A 14897-nucleotide genomic window follows, 5' to 3' on the forward strand; every position below is an offset into this window, starting at 1 on the left:
CTTACTCACTAAGACAGACAAGAAATTATAGGCTAAATAATTCAAATCCCTTTTTAATATTCTGTTCTTACAATTTTTTTTTTTTTTTTTTTTTTTTTTTTGAAATGGCGTCTCATTCTGTTGTCCAGGCTGGAGTGCAGTGGCACGATTTCAGCTCACTGCAGCCTCCAACCTCCCAGGTTCAAGCAATCCTCCTGCCTCAGCCTCTCAAGTAGCTGAGACTACAGGCGTGTGCCACCATGCCTAGCTAATTTTTTTTTTCTTTTTTTTGAGATGGAGTCTCGCTCTGTTGTGCAGGCTGGAGTGCAGTGGTGCAATCTTGGCTCACTGCAACCTCCACCTCCCAGGTTCATGCCATTCTCCTGCCTCAGCCTCCTGAGTAGCTGGGACTATAGGCACCTGCTACCATGCCTGGCTAATTTTTTGTATTTTCAGTAGAGATGGGGTTTCCCCATGTTAGCCAGGATGGTCTCGATCTCCTGACCTCATGATCTGCCCGCCTCGGCCTCCCAAAGTGCTGGGATTACAGGCGTGAGCCATCGCACCCGGCCTATAGCTGTCTTTTAAATCAATTTCTAGTACTTAAGCATCTGCCCTGAAACTTGTTTTATAATTTTTTCATATTCTGTAAATGGAATCAAAAGTTATAATATTTTAAAGCACAATTTGCACGATTCCTGGTTTCGTGAGTGTTTCTGTAAAGGTAATGGGCCATTCTCTCCGTGCTGCTTTGGCCCATCAGGGGTCTGTATGTGTCACCAAGGGAAGGTCGGATTTCTGTGCTTCTGCAACGTGGCCTCAGTTCTTAGCTTGACACGTTGCTTAGCTGACGCCGCCGTCATGTGTAATTATCCTTTGTCAGATAAAATGTCTCCACACTCAGCTTCTGAAGAAAAGCAAACACAGTCAGAAGCCTTTAGATTCCGTTGGCTTCCCCAGACAGCCCACCAACCACAGAAAAAGCAGTTGGGCTAAATTAGTTGGTTGCCTGAAGACCCTACGATGATGTTGTCATTTGATAGAGCTGGTAAAGACTGATGCCTTCTCATCAGAGACAATTCAGCTGAGTGTTTAATGAATGGTTTCTGGAGCCAACTTCTGGGTTCAAATACTAGCTCCACCATTTCCTGGTGTGTGACCTCAAACAAGTTTTTATCCTTCCAAAATGGGATGAATGTGTCAAGGCTCACATGAGGATTAAATAAGTTAGCATGAAAAGGAGTGAGAACAGGGCCTGACTTGCAGGAAGTGCTATTATTATTTCCTCAACAGCTTGTTCCCGAAATGTGAATTTCACGTAAATCAACACGAAATGTTTTGGACTCCACAGTGGAAGAAAAGCACTTCTGGGCCAGTTCTACCACAACTAGCCACTTGATTTTCTGCCATTTTTGCAACTGCCTTTGAAAGTTGCTCCATGGTCATAGAATTCAGAGTTGGACTGGGTCCTAGAAAGCTTTGTGTTTGAGGAAACTCTAGTCCAAATGATGACTCATTTCACATGATCTTAGAATTTAGAGCTTTACCAGTCATTGCATCTAAACAATCTATGTGGCCTTTGTTGTTTAATGTTGGAGTTCAGAACTTGTCACTGTCATTCAAGAGTCCTCTTACTCGGGAGGCTGAGGCAGGAGAATGACGTGAACCCGGGAGCTGCAGTTTGCAGTGAGCTAAGACTGCACCACTGCACTCCAGCCTGGGCAACACAGCGAGACTCCGTCTCAAAAAAAAAAAAGAGTCCCTCTTGCCCCAGCGGCCAAGGGAAGGACATCACCCGCACCCCTGCCCAGCACACAGATGTGAGAGGTGCTCACTCCTTGGTCATCTTGCTGTCACAGCAAAGCCTTTCAGGAATGTAGTGGAGAGAAGGGTGAAACACCTTTAGACATGGAATGAAACTGTCATATTGTATATTCTTTTTTGGAAAACGAAAGTATACTTTTACTCACCCAGTTCCAACATATGACTGCCCTTACAAAGTACGTTTGTTTGTTATTTTGGGGGGTTTTTCTTAACTGGAAAATGAAAGAAGGGAAAATGTACAGTTGTGAGCTCTCAGACTGCTTCTCATACGGGAGACAAAGACAGTGGAAGGGAAGAGCATCTGTGTGTTAAGGTGTGACTGCAGCCATGTCTGAATATGTTTGAGGACCGATAATATATCTGCCTTCTCCTTGGGTGAGGAGCATAGTAGTGCATATGTGTGTGGGCGCTAAAGCCTTAGCCAGGATGTTTACTAAGTACGTTCCTGGGAGAAGAATCTCCCATCATCAGTTCCTCCAGCAATATGTCCTGCCTGGCCTGTGCTGGGGGGAGGAGGGGAGGAGAGCTAATCTCTGAGTGGTGCAATGGAAAAATGGTCTACAAATAGAGGAACAGGGATGATCACACACAAGAAGGACACGTGCAAGGGAAATATGCAGAAATATGTGGGCTTTTATAAGACTCTAAATCAGACTGGAATGGCACCAGGCTTTGGTGGTTAACATGGAGTGTCATTTGGGGATCCAGAAGAGAAGTATGTTGAATATAGTCTGTGCTTATTTGATGAAAGACTGCTCTTGAGAATGTTATAGCTAGTCTATTTTAAATTAACACTCCAAATTTGGACCTACTCACTATGTTTCCCAAAGTATAGGTTCCTTGATACTCCAACACCACTAAAATTGTTCAGCTCTCCCAGCAAGGTGGGTGAGGGGAACATGGATGTTAGCAGTAGAATAGGTGAGCTTTATCATCCATGTCTCAGTCATGTTTCTTGGTCTCCGTTTTTCTCTGTGCGCATTTCCAAGAGGATGTTGGTTCCTAGGGGAAAGGATAGTTGCAATAAAATGTATCTATCAAAATAGCAATTGTGTTGATTGCCAGAATAAAATGGCTTTGCCTCAAGGGGGTAAGCACTCACATGCATTAGGATAACCAGGCTTACAGCATAAATAAATCCAGGAAAATAGGAGTGCTCACACTAAACAAACAAAAGATTTTGCCCTTGAAATGTATAAGGATTCCTGACCTGAGGGTTTTCTACAAATTGTTTTCTAACAATAACCAAAGTCCAGTGGACTAGGAGTCATTAGTATATTTTCTATATTCAATATGTCCATCTCCTTTGTTAGGAAGAATAAGAATCCTGCCTCACTGTAAGGATTTAGTTGAGACTAGGCATCTGACTTTCAAAATTCTACCTGCATAGAAGGTTTTGTTATCAGAAGAAGCTACACAATGTTTACATACCTCTTAATCAACTGATTTTAATTATGCCAGCCAATGAACATCCATTTAGCCCTTGCTACTGCATTATTAGTCACTGGAACTGCAAACATGATTAAGATTGGTCTCTGACTTTAAGAGGATGACTGTCATGTAAGAAGTCACAAGAATTAAGATTATTCCCATTGAGAAAAGGGACACACACTTAATCTGAGGTCGCTGAGGATACTTTCAGGGAAGTGGTAAGATCTGATGGACAAAGAAAAAGATAGTAAACCAGATGTCCAGACGGAGTGCCATATGGAAGACAAAAGGTGTGTCAACCGGAGGCATCAGGAACTCCTGTGAGACGGGAGACTTCCCTGGACCCCTTCACTGGACTTGCAACAGGGGTGCAGCTCACTCAAACCTTTTGCGGGAGGGGGAGCACACAGGCAAGTGGGTGCCACCGCTGGGGTGAACGCTTTTGGTCTCTGGCCCCACAGCAGCGTCTAGGGGTATGTTACAATTAATGCTGTTTTAGCAGTTACTGTCTGGGGATGGCTAAGTGTTAACCAGCTCATTGGAGACAGGGTGACAGCCTTTTACCCCCTGCCCTCTTGGTACCTAGGTCTTGTCTGGCATCCAGGAAGAATCAGGTCACACAGTTTTATTGAGTGATGGAGGTGGCTCTCAGTGGGATGGGGAGCTGGAAAGGGATGAAATGGGAAGATAATTCTCTTCAGTCATCCTCAGCCAAACTGCTTTCCAACTGTCCAGTTACCTCTTCAACATTCAGATGCTGCTTCTCCTCTTGATGTTCAGCCGCTTGTTCTCTTCTCTCCTCTGCCATGCTGCTCTGCTCCTCTGCCAGTGGAGCTTGGGGTTTTTATGGTTACAGGATTGGGGGGCATGGTAGGCCAGGGTGGTTTTGGAAAAAGCAGCATTTGGGTGGGAAAACAGGGCTGTGAAGTTCTCATTTAGGGCTGTGGGCTCAGGTTTGTGTGTGGAACCCTTCCAGGGACTCCACCCTCTTCTACCCAGTATTTCCCTGCCTCCTGTCCATATCACCTATACCTAGAATGTTGAGTTGGAAAAGTGACCCCAGGAAGGAAGGGGCAGGAGAGAAATCCAGCTCAAGGGAGTCCTTCTTCCCTATGTCAAGGAGTTCAGATTTATACCCAAACCAATCCTGGAGTATTTTTAAATGCTCCTCTCTAGCTCTTGTCATTCTCCTTGCGTCATCTCAGGTAACTCCTTCCACTATCTCCATATGTTCTGCTATTGTTTTTATCGGTAACCTCAAGGGAACCAGATTACCATTGTAATTTTTTTTTTTTTTTTTAATTTTTGAGACGGAGTCTTGCTCTGTCGCCAGGCTGGAGTGCAGTGGTGCAACCTCGGCTCACTACAACCTCAGCCTCCCAGGTCCAAGCAATTCTCCTGCTTCAGCCTCCTGAGTAGCTGGGACTACAGGCACGTGCCAACATGCACAGCTAATTTTTTTCTTTTTTCTTTTTTTTTTTTGTTGAGACAGTCTCGCTCTGTCACCAGGCTGGAATGCAGTGGCACGATCTCAGCTCACTGCAACCTCTGCTTCCCAGGTTCAAGCGATTCTCTTGCCTCAGCCTCCCAAGTAGCTGGGACTACAGGTGCACACCATCATGCCCAGCTAATTTTTGTATTTTTAGTAGAGACGGGGTTTCACCATGTTGGCCAGGATGGTCTCGATCTCTTGACCTCATGATCCACTTGCCTCGGCCTCCCAAAGTGCCGCGATTACAGGCGTGAGCCACTGTGCCTGGCCTACCATTGTAATTTTTTATCACTATACTTAATATATTTTGAAGGTACATGTTATTTAAAGAAGGTCATGATGGGGCAGGGGATAGGGGAAAACAAAGAAAAAGGAGGTCAGGAAATTTCTGCGTTTATCAAAAGGAGACAGGAAATATGACTCACTCACAAAGTATCCAAATATCTAGTAAATATCTCCACCTGGCTGCCTTATTAGCACCTCCAACTCAATATGTCCAATACGAAACTAATTAATTCCTCATCACCTAAAAGGGCTCCTCCTCCCATACTCCCAACCCAAGCCAAACTGTCTGCAAGCTGGGACCTCCTCAACCCTGCAACTCCTTGTCCCTTTCTAGCCTTCAAAAGGCAGGGTAGAGAAGATTGTTGACTTTGGAATGAACCATACCTGGGTTCTAATTTTAGCTAGACTGTTCATAAGCTTGGTGACTTTCTAGAAGGATGTGGACTAAATAGTGTCCAGAGAAGAGTAATTATAATGTCAAAAGGTCTGGAAAAGATGGGCAATAACGGTGCAAGTTTTCATTCCTGAAAAATAGCTTTTGGTCTTTGAAGGGTGGCTTATGCCAGGGAATGGTATACATTCATAACCAAATCTTCCTGTGCTTATGGTTTATGGGTGGCATGACTTATCAGGCAATTTACTGTAAATGGACAAGTTCATAATTGAAACCACATCCATGCTTCAGTATACAATCTAAAGACTATATAAACCAAACTCTTCAAGGATGCGTGGAATAAACAGACCATGTTGGACCAGGAAGTTCTCATTAGCTAAAGAACTTTATTCTGTATTTGATTTTGTCTATTTTATTGTTCACTGTGTATCCTCAGCACTTGGAATGAAGTCTGACATATAGTAGGCATTCTATAAAGATTTAGTGAATGAGTGAATGAATAAATTTGAAGAGAAGATTCAGGTTTAAAAAAGAAAGCCAAGGTTTTTATTATAAGTTTTTATATAAACCAGTTTTATTCCCATAGGATAATTTTAGGATTAATCTTATATCTGATGATAAGCCTAATAAATGAAATATCTTTGCATTCTTGGGCTGACATTTGGGATTGAGAATATTAATCCACGCTACCTACCCCAGAAAATCCTGAAGGGAAATGGGAAAGTGAGCTGATGGGAAAGTAGCTGACTACACTATACTACGCGTTGGCTCTCCCCATTTCCCTGCCTAGCTAACTGGATTTAGGATTGGACCAATTGGCCAGGCATGGTGGCCCACACCTGTAATCCCAGCATTTTGAAAGGCCAAGGCGGGAGGATCGTTTGAGCCCAGGAATTCAAGACCGGCTTGGGCAACATAGGGAGATCCCATCTCTACAGAAAATAAAAAAATTTGCCAGGTGTGATAGTGCATGGCTGTGGTCCCAGCTACTCAGGAGTCTGAGGCAGGAGGAACACTTGAGCCTGGGAGGTCCAGGCTGCAGTGAGCCATGATTGTGCCACTGCACTCCAGCCTGGTCAACACAGCAAGATCAAATCTTTAAAAAAAAAAAAAAAAGATTGAGCCAGTTAAAACAAGCAAAAACCATCAGTGGTCTCTTTTGCATCCCCCAGTTAAAGACTTGGGGAATATGAAATCCTTGAATACTCAAGAGTTAAGTTCACTTTCATTGGTAGCTTTCTTAGTGTCTGTGCTTTTACTCAGTCAACTGATAGTTGAGAACATTTGGAATATATATATATATATATATATCTAAAAAGTATAATTTTCCTGGTCCTAAACAAGAATATCAAGTCTGGCCAGGTGCAGTGGCTCATGCCTGTAATTGCAGCATTTTGGGAGTCCAAGGTGAGTGGATAACTTGAGGTCAGGAGTTTGAGACCAGGCTGGCTAACATGGTGAATCCCCATCTCTACTAAAAATACAAAAATTAGCCAGGCATGGTGGCAGGTGCCTGTAATCCCAGCTACTTGGGAGGCTGAGGCAGGAGAATCACCTGAGCCTGAAAGGCAGAGGTTGTAGTGAGCCAAGATCACACCACTGCACTCCAGCCTGGACAACAGAGTGAGACCCTTTCCCCGCCACCCGCACCCCCCCAACCAGCCCCCCACACACACACAAAAAGAATATCAAGTCTAAAAGAGAAAGGATTAAATCACATGTGTTGAAAGAATCTGGAATCTCCCTTTTTTGTTGCCATATTTCCAAGAGAAGAGGAGGAAAAAGGGCCCTACCTGCTTTTCATCATTATCCCAGATAATCTTGGAAGTCCATAGCCTAGGAATAAATTAGTGTTAGAAAACGGAGTATGAAGCAATGTTCTCCCTGAATCATAACATAAACCTATTTGCCTGGTGTGTACACATTTCATTGTACCAAATAAGTACTTCTAAATTCTTTTTACATTTAACTGGTGCCATCCAGTAGCCAGAGCTTGCTTTAGACTAAGGTGACCTGCTTCTGTTGGAAGATTTACCTTAACTTCTCCAACAGAAGACCAACAAATGTGAATTGTTTCTGAAGTTGGATTAGGTCCTATGGATGACAGAAGATAGTCTGCTGACCTGCAGATGGACTTCGGGATCTATTTACCTTTACCGGGCTTAAAATTTGTTTTATCTTAGAGAAATACCTAAATTTAACACAACTGATTCTTATCGTTTGTAATAGGGAAAGAAATAGAAAATTCACTAGGCAGTTAGTAGTCTTCTCAACTGTTTGGAATTATTACCCCCTTACAAATTCCTGAAGTGTGCCAGTGTCTTATTACAGCCATGAAAAATACGAGTTTAAAGGAATGATTCCTTTTTAAACTTTTTAATACTGTAGCTATAAAAAGCTCATCTACAAATACATTGAATGCTACCAGTTGTGCGTGGGGTTAAAAGTGGATGGGAAGCAGATTTCAACCAAATGTAAGAAACATATTCAGATGCATAAACTCATCTGTCTGTGGAACTAGAGCAGGCCAGCTCAGGTAGCTCTAGGATTCTGTAATATTGCTCCAAGTGAGAAGTCGTGTTTACCTAGGCCTTGTGCAAAGAGAAACAGCAGGAACAGGGATGGAGGCTGTTGTGATTCTTGTGGGAGACAATAGCAAGACGGGTCCATCTGAAATGGAGATTTCATTTGGGAAAACAGGAAGTGTTGAAGAGTTGCATGAAGAAATAGGTATCAAATTATTTGGGATCAATAGTATACTTGACTCTGACACTTGACTCTTTCTTTCTTTCTGTACAGCCAGTGCAGATTTTCCATATAATCCAGGACAAGGCCAAGCTATAAGAAATGGAGTCAACAGAAACTCGGCTATCATTGGAGGTAGGTGATGTCTAGAGGAGGCTTATATGGGGCTACTCAACTATGGAAAGTAATAGTTGTCAATAACATAGTAGTCTAGGAAAAAAAGTTTTCTAGGTTTTTACATTATTCATTTTACTGTTTAAAGATTATGACATATGATGTGAAGAAATATAGTAAATATAGCCGGGTACAGTGGCTCACCTCTGTTATCCTAGCACTTTGGGAGGCCGAGGTGGACAGATCACCTGAGGTCAGGATTTCGAGACCAGCCTAGCCAACACGGCAAAACCCCATATCTACTAAAAATACAAAAATTAGCTGGGCATGGTGGCTCATGCCTGTAGTCCCAGCTACTCGGGATACTGAGGCAGGAGAATTTCTTGAACCTGGGAGGCAGAGGTTGCAGTGAGCTGAGATCGCACTAGTGCACTCCAGCCTAAGCAACAGAGTGCAACTCCATCTCAAAAAAAAAAAAAAAAAAGAAAAGAAAGAAAGAAAGATAGTAAATGTAACCTGGCTACTTTTTAATGCTGGCTTGTAAAAAACAAATAGCAGTGGCGAGCTGGACAGACTTAGAATAATTAAGTAGGTAGTAGTGACCATAGCCAGGACATTTCTTTATCCCCCTCTGATCTTTTTCAATCTTATCCTTTCGCATCCCAAATAGTCCAGGATAGTGTACCATGAAAAATGAAAAGGAATGCTGGGTGCAGTGGCTCACACCTGTAATCCCAGCACTTCGGGAGGCAGGTGGATCATTTGAGGTCAGGAGTTCAAGACCAGCCTGGCCAACATGGTGAAACCCCATCTCTAAAAATACAAAAGTTAGCCAGGCGTGGTGGCGCATGCCTGTAATCCCAGCTACTCGGGAGGCTGAGACAGGAGAATTGCTTGAGCCTGGGAGGCAGAGGTTGCAGTGAGCTGAGATCACATCACTGTACTCCAGTCTGGGTGACAGAGTAAGACCCTGTCTCAAAAAAAAAAAAGGAAAATGCCAGTCTGATTTTCAGTTATCATAATAAAAATTATCAGAAAATCACTGGAGGTCATTATTTTAAGTGAAATAAGCTAGGCACAAAAAGACAAATATTGCATGTTCTCACTGATACACAGGAGTTAAAAGATTTAAACACATGGAGATAGAAAGAAAAACACATAACAGAGACTGGGAAAGTTGAGCAGGAGGAGGAAGGAGAATGAAGAGAAGTGGGTTACAGGGTGCAAACATACAGTAAGATAAAAGGAACAAATTCAGGGTTTGCTAGCAGGGTAGGATGACTATATCTAACAAAAATGTATTGTACTTGGTTGATGAACCCCTAAATACAATGACTTGACCACTATTCCTTATATACGTGTAACAAATTTTCTCATGTACCCCATAAATTTGCACAATTAAAATAATAAAAACTAAAAATGTATCAGAAGGTTAATAAGCTATAGCATCTAAAATATTCCAGTGTTTTCTTCTCACCATGGACAGCTACATCATAATTTGACTCTCCTAGGATAGCCACTGAGCCTCATGCGTAGATCAATATTGACATCCCTGTTACCATTAAGATCCCAATCCTGTTTTTTGCTTTTTTTTAAATGAACTTCATTGAAGTATAATACGTGTCTATAAGTGTAACAAGTCCATAACTTTTATTTCATTTTTTTTTTTTTTGAGACAGAGTCTCGCTTTCTGTTGCCCAGGCAGTAGTGCAGTGGCGTGATCTCAGTTCACTGCAATCTCTGCCTCCCGGGTTCAAGCGATTCTCCTGCCTCAGTCTCCTGAGTAGCTGGGACTACAGGCGTGCGCCACCATGCCTGGCTAATTTTTGTATTTTTAGTAGAGACGGGATTGCACCATGTTGGCCAGGCTGGTCTCCAACTCCTGACTTCAAGTGATCCACTCGCCTCAGCCTCCCAAAGTGCTGGGATTACAGGCGTGACCCACTGCGCCCAGCCCCAATCTTTTATAGTTTGTGGTTGGTTTGTCCTATCTAAAAAGTCTGCCTACCCAAAGGCTTTGAAGATTTTCAGCTTTTTTCTAGAAGTTGTATCACTTTATCATTTACCATTAGGTCTTTAATCACTTCGAGTTAATGTTTATAAATGGTGTGAGAGAAGAGTCAAAGTCAGTATTTTCCAAATGAATATCTAGTTATTCCAAGACCATTTGTTGAAAAAAGAAAAAAAAAAACTATACTTTTCCTCAATTGAATTTTCTTGGCACTTTTGTTAAAGCAACTGACCATATGTGTGTGTATGTCTATTTTCTGGGCTTTTTGTTTTGTTGGTCTATACATCTTTCCTTAGCCAATATCATGCTTGCTTTATTGTTGTATCTTTTTTTGTTGAGACGGGAGTCTCGCTCTGTTGCCAGGCTGGAGTACAGTGGCGCGATCTCGGCTCATTGCAACCTCCAACTCCCTGGTTCAAGCGTTTCTCCTGCCTCAACCTCCCGAGTAGCTGGGATTACAGGCATGCACCACCATGAACAGCTAATTTTTGTATTTTTAGTAGAGACAGGGTTTCACCGTGTTGGCCAGGATGGTCTCGATCTCCTGACCTTGTGATCCACCCACCTCAGCCTGCAAAACTGGTAGGATTACAGGTGTGAGCCATTGCTCCCAGCCTGTTGTATCTTTATACTAAGTCTTGAAATAAACAATGTAAGTTCTGTAATCCTGGCCAGGCGCAGTGGGGCACACCTGTAATTCCAGCACTTTGAGAGACCAAGACGGGTTCATTAGAACATCTTAACGATATTTAGTATTTCTATCTTTACATGGTATATCTATACGTTTATTTGTCTCTTCAGATTCTCTCAGCAATGTATTGTGGTTTTCAATGCGAAGTCTTGAACAGCTTTTAAATTTGTGCAATTATTACTATTTTATTAATTTCATTTTCTAAGTGTTTCTCTCTGGCATATAAAAGTGTAATTGATGTTTTATATCAGCCTTGCCTTCTGTGACCTTGCTAAATTTGCTGTTAGTTCTAATAACTTTTTTTGTATATACCTCAGAATTGCCTACCTAGACAAGCATTTTATCGAGAATAATGAAATTTTTTTACTTGTTTCTTTCCAGTCTATATCCTTTTATTGTTTCATTGCACCGGGTAGGATTTTCAGTACAAAAGTGAATAAATATTGAGATTTGATAATTTTGCATTGTTCCCTATTTTAGGGGAATGTGTTTGATCTTTCACTATTAAATAGGATATTGGCTGTAGGTTTCCAACAGATGTCCTTTATCAGATTGAGAAAATTTCTTCTACTCATAGTTTACTATGATGAATGGGTATTGGAAGTTTTCCAAATGCTTTTTCTGCATCTATTTAGATGATAATATTGTTTTACTCCTTATTTGCTTAATGTGGTAAATCATATTGCTTTATTTTTTAATGTTAAACCAAACTTGCATTCCTAGGATTAACATTATCATAATACATGATCTTTTTTACATATTGCTGGGTTTGATTTGCTAAAATTCTATTTAAAAGAATATCGTGAAGCCGGGTGTAGTGGCTTACGCCTGTAATCCCAGCACTTTGGGAGGCCAAGGCAGGTGGATTACCTGAGGTCAGGAGTTCAGGACCAGCCTGGCCAACACGGTGAAACCCCGTCTCTACTAAAAATATAAAAATTAGCTGGGCATAGTGGCGGGCACCTATAATCCCAGCTACTCAGAAGGCTGAGACAGGAGAATTGCTTGAACCTGGGAGGCTGAGATTACAGTAAGCCCAGATCGTGCCATTGCACTCCAGCCTGGGCAACAAGAGCAAAACTCCATCTCAAAAAAAAAAAAAAAAAAAGAATATTGCTCCATAGTTTTCTTGTAACATTTTTCTGGTTTTAGTATCAGGATAATGCTGGTCTCATAAAATGAACTGAGTAGTGTTTTCTCCTCCTGTATTTTAAGACAGATGTGTAGGATTGGTCTAATATCATTAGGTAATGTTTGTTAGTCATATTGTTCGGGTCTTTTAAATTTTTGCTGATTTTCTGTTCAATTGTTCTATCAGTTACTGACAGAACAATGTTAAAATCTCCAACTATAATTGCAAACTGGCCTAATTCTCCTACCAGTTCTGCCAGTTTTTGCTTCATTTATTTTGTACTTGTTAGGTTTATACACATTCGGAACATTGTCTTCTTGATGAATTCACCCTTTTGTCATTATGAAATGTTCTTCATTTCTACTAACAACCTTGTCCTTTGTCTCATATTAATGTAGCTATTCCAGCTTATGATTATTGTTTGCATATCTTTTCCCACCCTTTTACTTCGACCTGTATTTAAAGTTCATGTCCTGCAGACATCATATAGCAGGCATCTTTTTTATCCACTCTGTCTCTACTTTTTAATTGGAGTGTTTAGATCAGTTATATTTACTTCTATTTTATCTACTCTGTATTATTTCATCCAGTATTTTTTTTTTTCATACAGAGTCCCCCTCTGTCACACAAGCTGGAGTGCAGCGGCATGATCTTGGCTCACTGCAGCCTCCGCCTCCCAGGTTCAAGCGATTCTCATGCCTCAGCCTCTTGGGTAGCTGGGATTACAGGAGCGTGCCACCATGCCTGGCTGATTTTTGTACTTTTAGTATGAAAGACCGGGTTTCACCATGTTGGCCAGCCTGGTCTTGAACTCCTGACCTCAAGTAATCTGCCCGCCTCAGCCTCCCAAAGTGCTGGGATTACAGGCGTGAGCCACTGCTCATTTCAGACACTGTGTGTTTCATCTCTACAAGTTCCACTTTGTTTCATTTTTTTCCCTCTCATTTTGATCATGTTTCCCTTTAAACCCCTGTGCAGGTTTCTAATAGCTATTGTACTATCCTTATCTGCTCATTCCATGCCCTGTCCTTTCTGGCTCTCCTTCTAATTGACTGATGTTTCTTCTGGTCAAGTGACATTTTCCTACATTTTTTTTTCTCTGAATTATTTTTCTCTGCAGCTTAACGTTATTTAGAAGTGTTTTAAAGCTTTTTCAGGACAGATCTAGAGTAGTCTTTATTCTAGGCCTATTTTAGCAAACATCTTCAGCATGACCATTCTATCAACTGTATTAAATGCTCTGATTGTTCAATGAGGTCTCTTCAGTGTGGTTGGTTGGAATATAAACATCTCCCAGCCCTCCTGAGCTCTGGTTTTTCCCTGGCCTGCGGACTTTCATTCTGTACATGCACATGTTAGTATTATTCAGCCACAAATTCAGAGAGACTTCTGTGCAGATTATTAGGGTTCTTTCTATACATAGCTCTCTCGCGCGTGCACTCTATGTCCCCTCTCCATTCAGGGAAACCACTGTGCTTTCTTGTGCTGCCCCTCCCTACACTGCTGTCCAAAAATCGCTGCCAGCCAGAAAACTAGGAAAAACGTAGGATTCCTCCTTTTTGTTTCTGTGTTCTCAGACATCATGGACATCATGGTTCCGTTCTGCCTGTTTTCTAATGTCTGAAGACTTGTCATTTCATAGATTGTGTCCAGTATTTTAGTTACTTTTGGCTGGAAGAGAAGTTACTCCTGTTTTTCCTGTTACTGCTTCATGGACAAAAACAGAAATCTTACTTCATTTTTATTATCTTTGGTGTTTTGGAGTTTGTGTTTTATATGGGAGAGGATTGTGTCTGAGGGAGCTGTAGTGAAGTGGGGACAGTGTTGGAGGGACTCCCAAGCCCTGTCTGACCTCTCGTGCTTCTCCTTTCTCTGCCAGGCGTCATTGCTGTGGTGATTTTCACCATCCTCTGCACCCTGGTCTTCCTGATCCGGTACATGTTCCGCCACAAGGGCACCTACCATACCAACGAAGCGAAGGGGGCGGAGTCGGCAGAGAGCGCGGACGCCGCCATCATGAACAACGACCCCAACTTCACAGAGACCATTGATGAAAGCAAAAAGGAATGGCTCATTTGAGGGGTGGCTACTTGGCTATGGGATAGGGAGGAGAGAAAGGGACAAAAGCACCCTGCTTCATACTCTTGAGCACATCCTTAAAATATCAGCACAAGTTGGGGGAGGCAGGCAATGGAATATTCTTGAGACTGATCACAAAAAAAAAAACTTTTTAATATTTCTTTATAGCTGAGTTTTCCCTTCTGTATCAAAACAAAATAATACAAAAAATGCTTTTAGAGTTTAAGCAATGGTTGAAATTTGTAGGTAATATCTTGTCTTATTTTGTGTGTGTTTAGAGGTGTTCTAAAGACCCGTGGTAACAGGGCAAGTTTTCTACATTTTTAAGAGCCCTTAGAATGTGGGTATTTTTTTCTTGAGAAAAGCTAACGCACCTAAATATGGCCCCCACCATTCTCTTCCTTTTGCTTCTAGTCAGTCAGCCTTAATGGGCTGTTACAGTAACTAGTTCGTGTTCATATACTATTTCCTTTGATGTCCTATAAGTTGGAAAAGAAAGGGGCAAAGAGAACCTATTATTTGCCAGTTTTCAAGCAGAGCTCAATCTATGCCAGCTCTCTGGCATCTGGGGTTCCTGACTGATTACCAGCAGTTGAAGGAAGAGAGTGCATGGCACCTGGTGTGTAACGACACAATCAGCACAACTGGAGAGAGGCATTAAAGAACCAGGGAAGGTAGTTTATATTGGGGTTGTCGGTTTGATTTTTCATTGAATTCTAC

At 41.9% G+C, this 14897-nt stretch overlaps 1 protein-coding gene across 1 annotated transcript in view; it reads left to right on the forward strand.

The window, feature by feature from the left end:
- CNTNAP2 (contactin associated protein 2) overlaps positions 1–14324 on the forward strand; it is a 2266356-nt gene extending 2252032 nt beyond the window's left edge. Inside the window, 2 exon segments of the mRNA NM_001133793.1 lie at positions 8205–8285; positions 13978–14324. Of these exon segments, the coding sequence (NP_001127265.1) occupies positions 8205–8285; positions 13978–14177 (281 nt within the window). The 3' untranslated portion in view covers positions 14178–14324.
- Positions 14325–14897: the final 573 nt, after the last annotated feature.

This window comes from Pongo abelii, chromosome 6 (genome assembly GCF_028885655.2).
Source record: "Pongo abelii isolate AG06213 chromosome 6, NHGRI_mPonAbe1-v2.0_pri, whole genome shotgun sequence".
Classification (NCBI taxonomy): Eukaryota; Metazoa; Chordata; class Mammalia; order Primates; family Hominidae; genus Pongo; species Pongo abelii.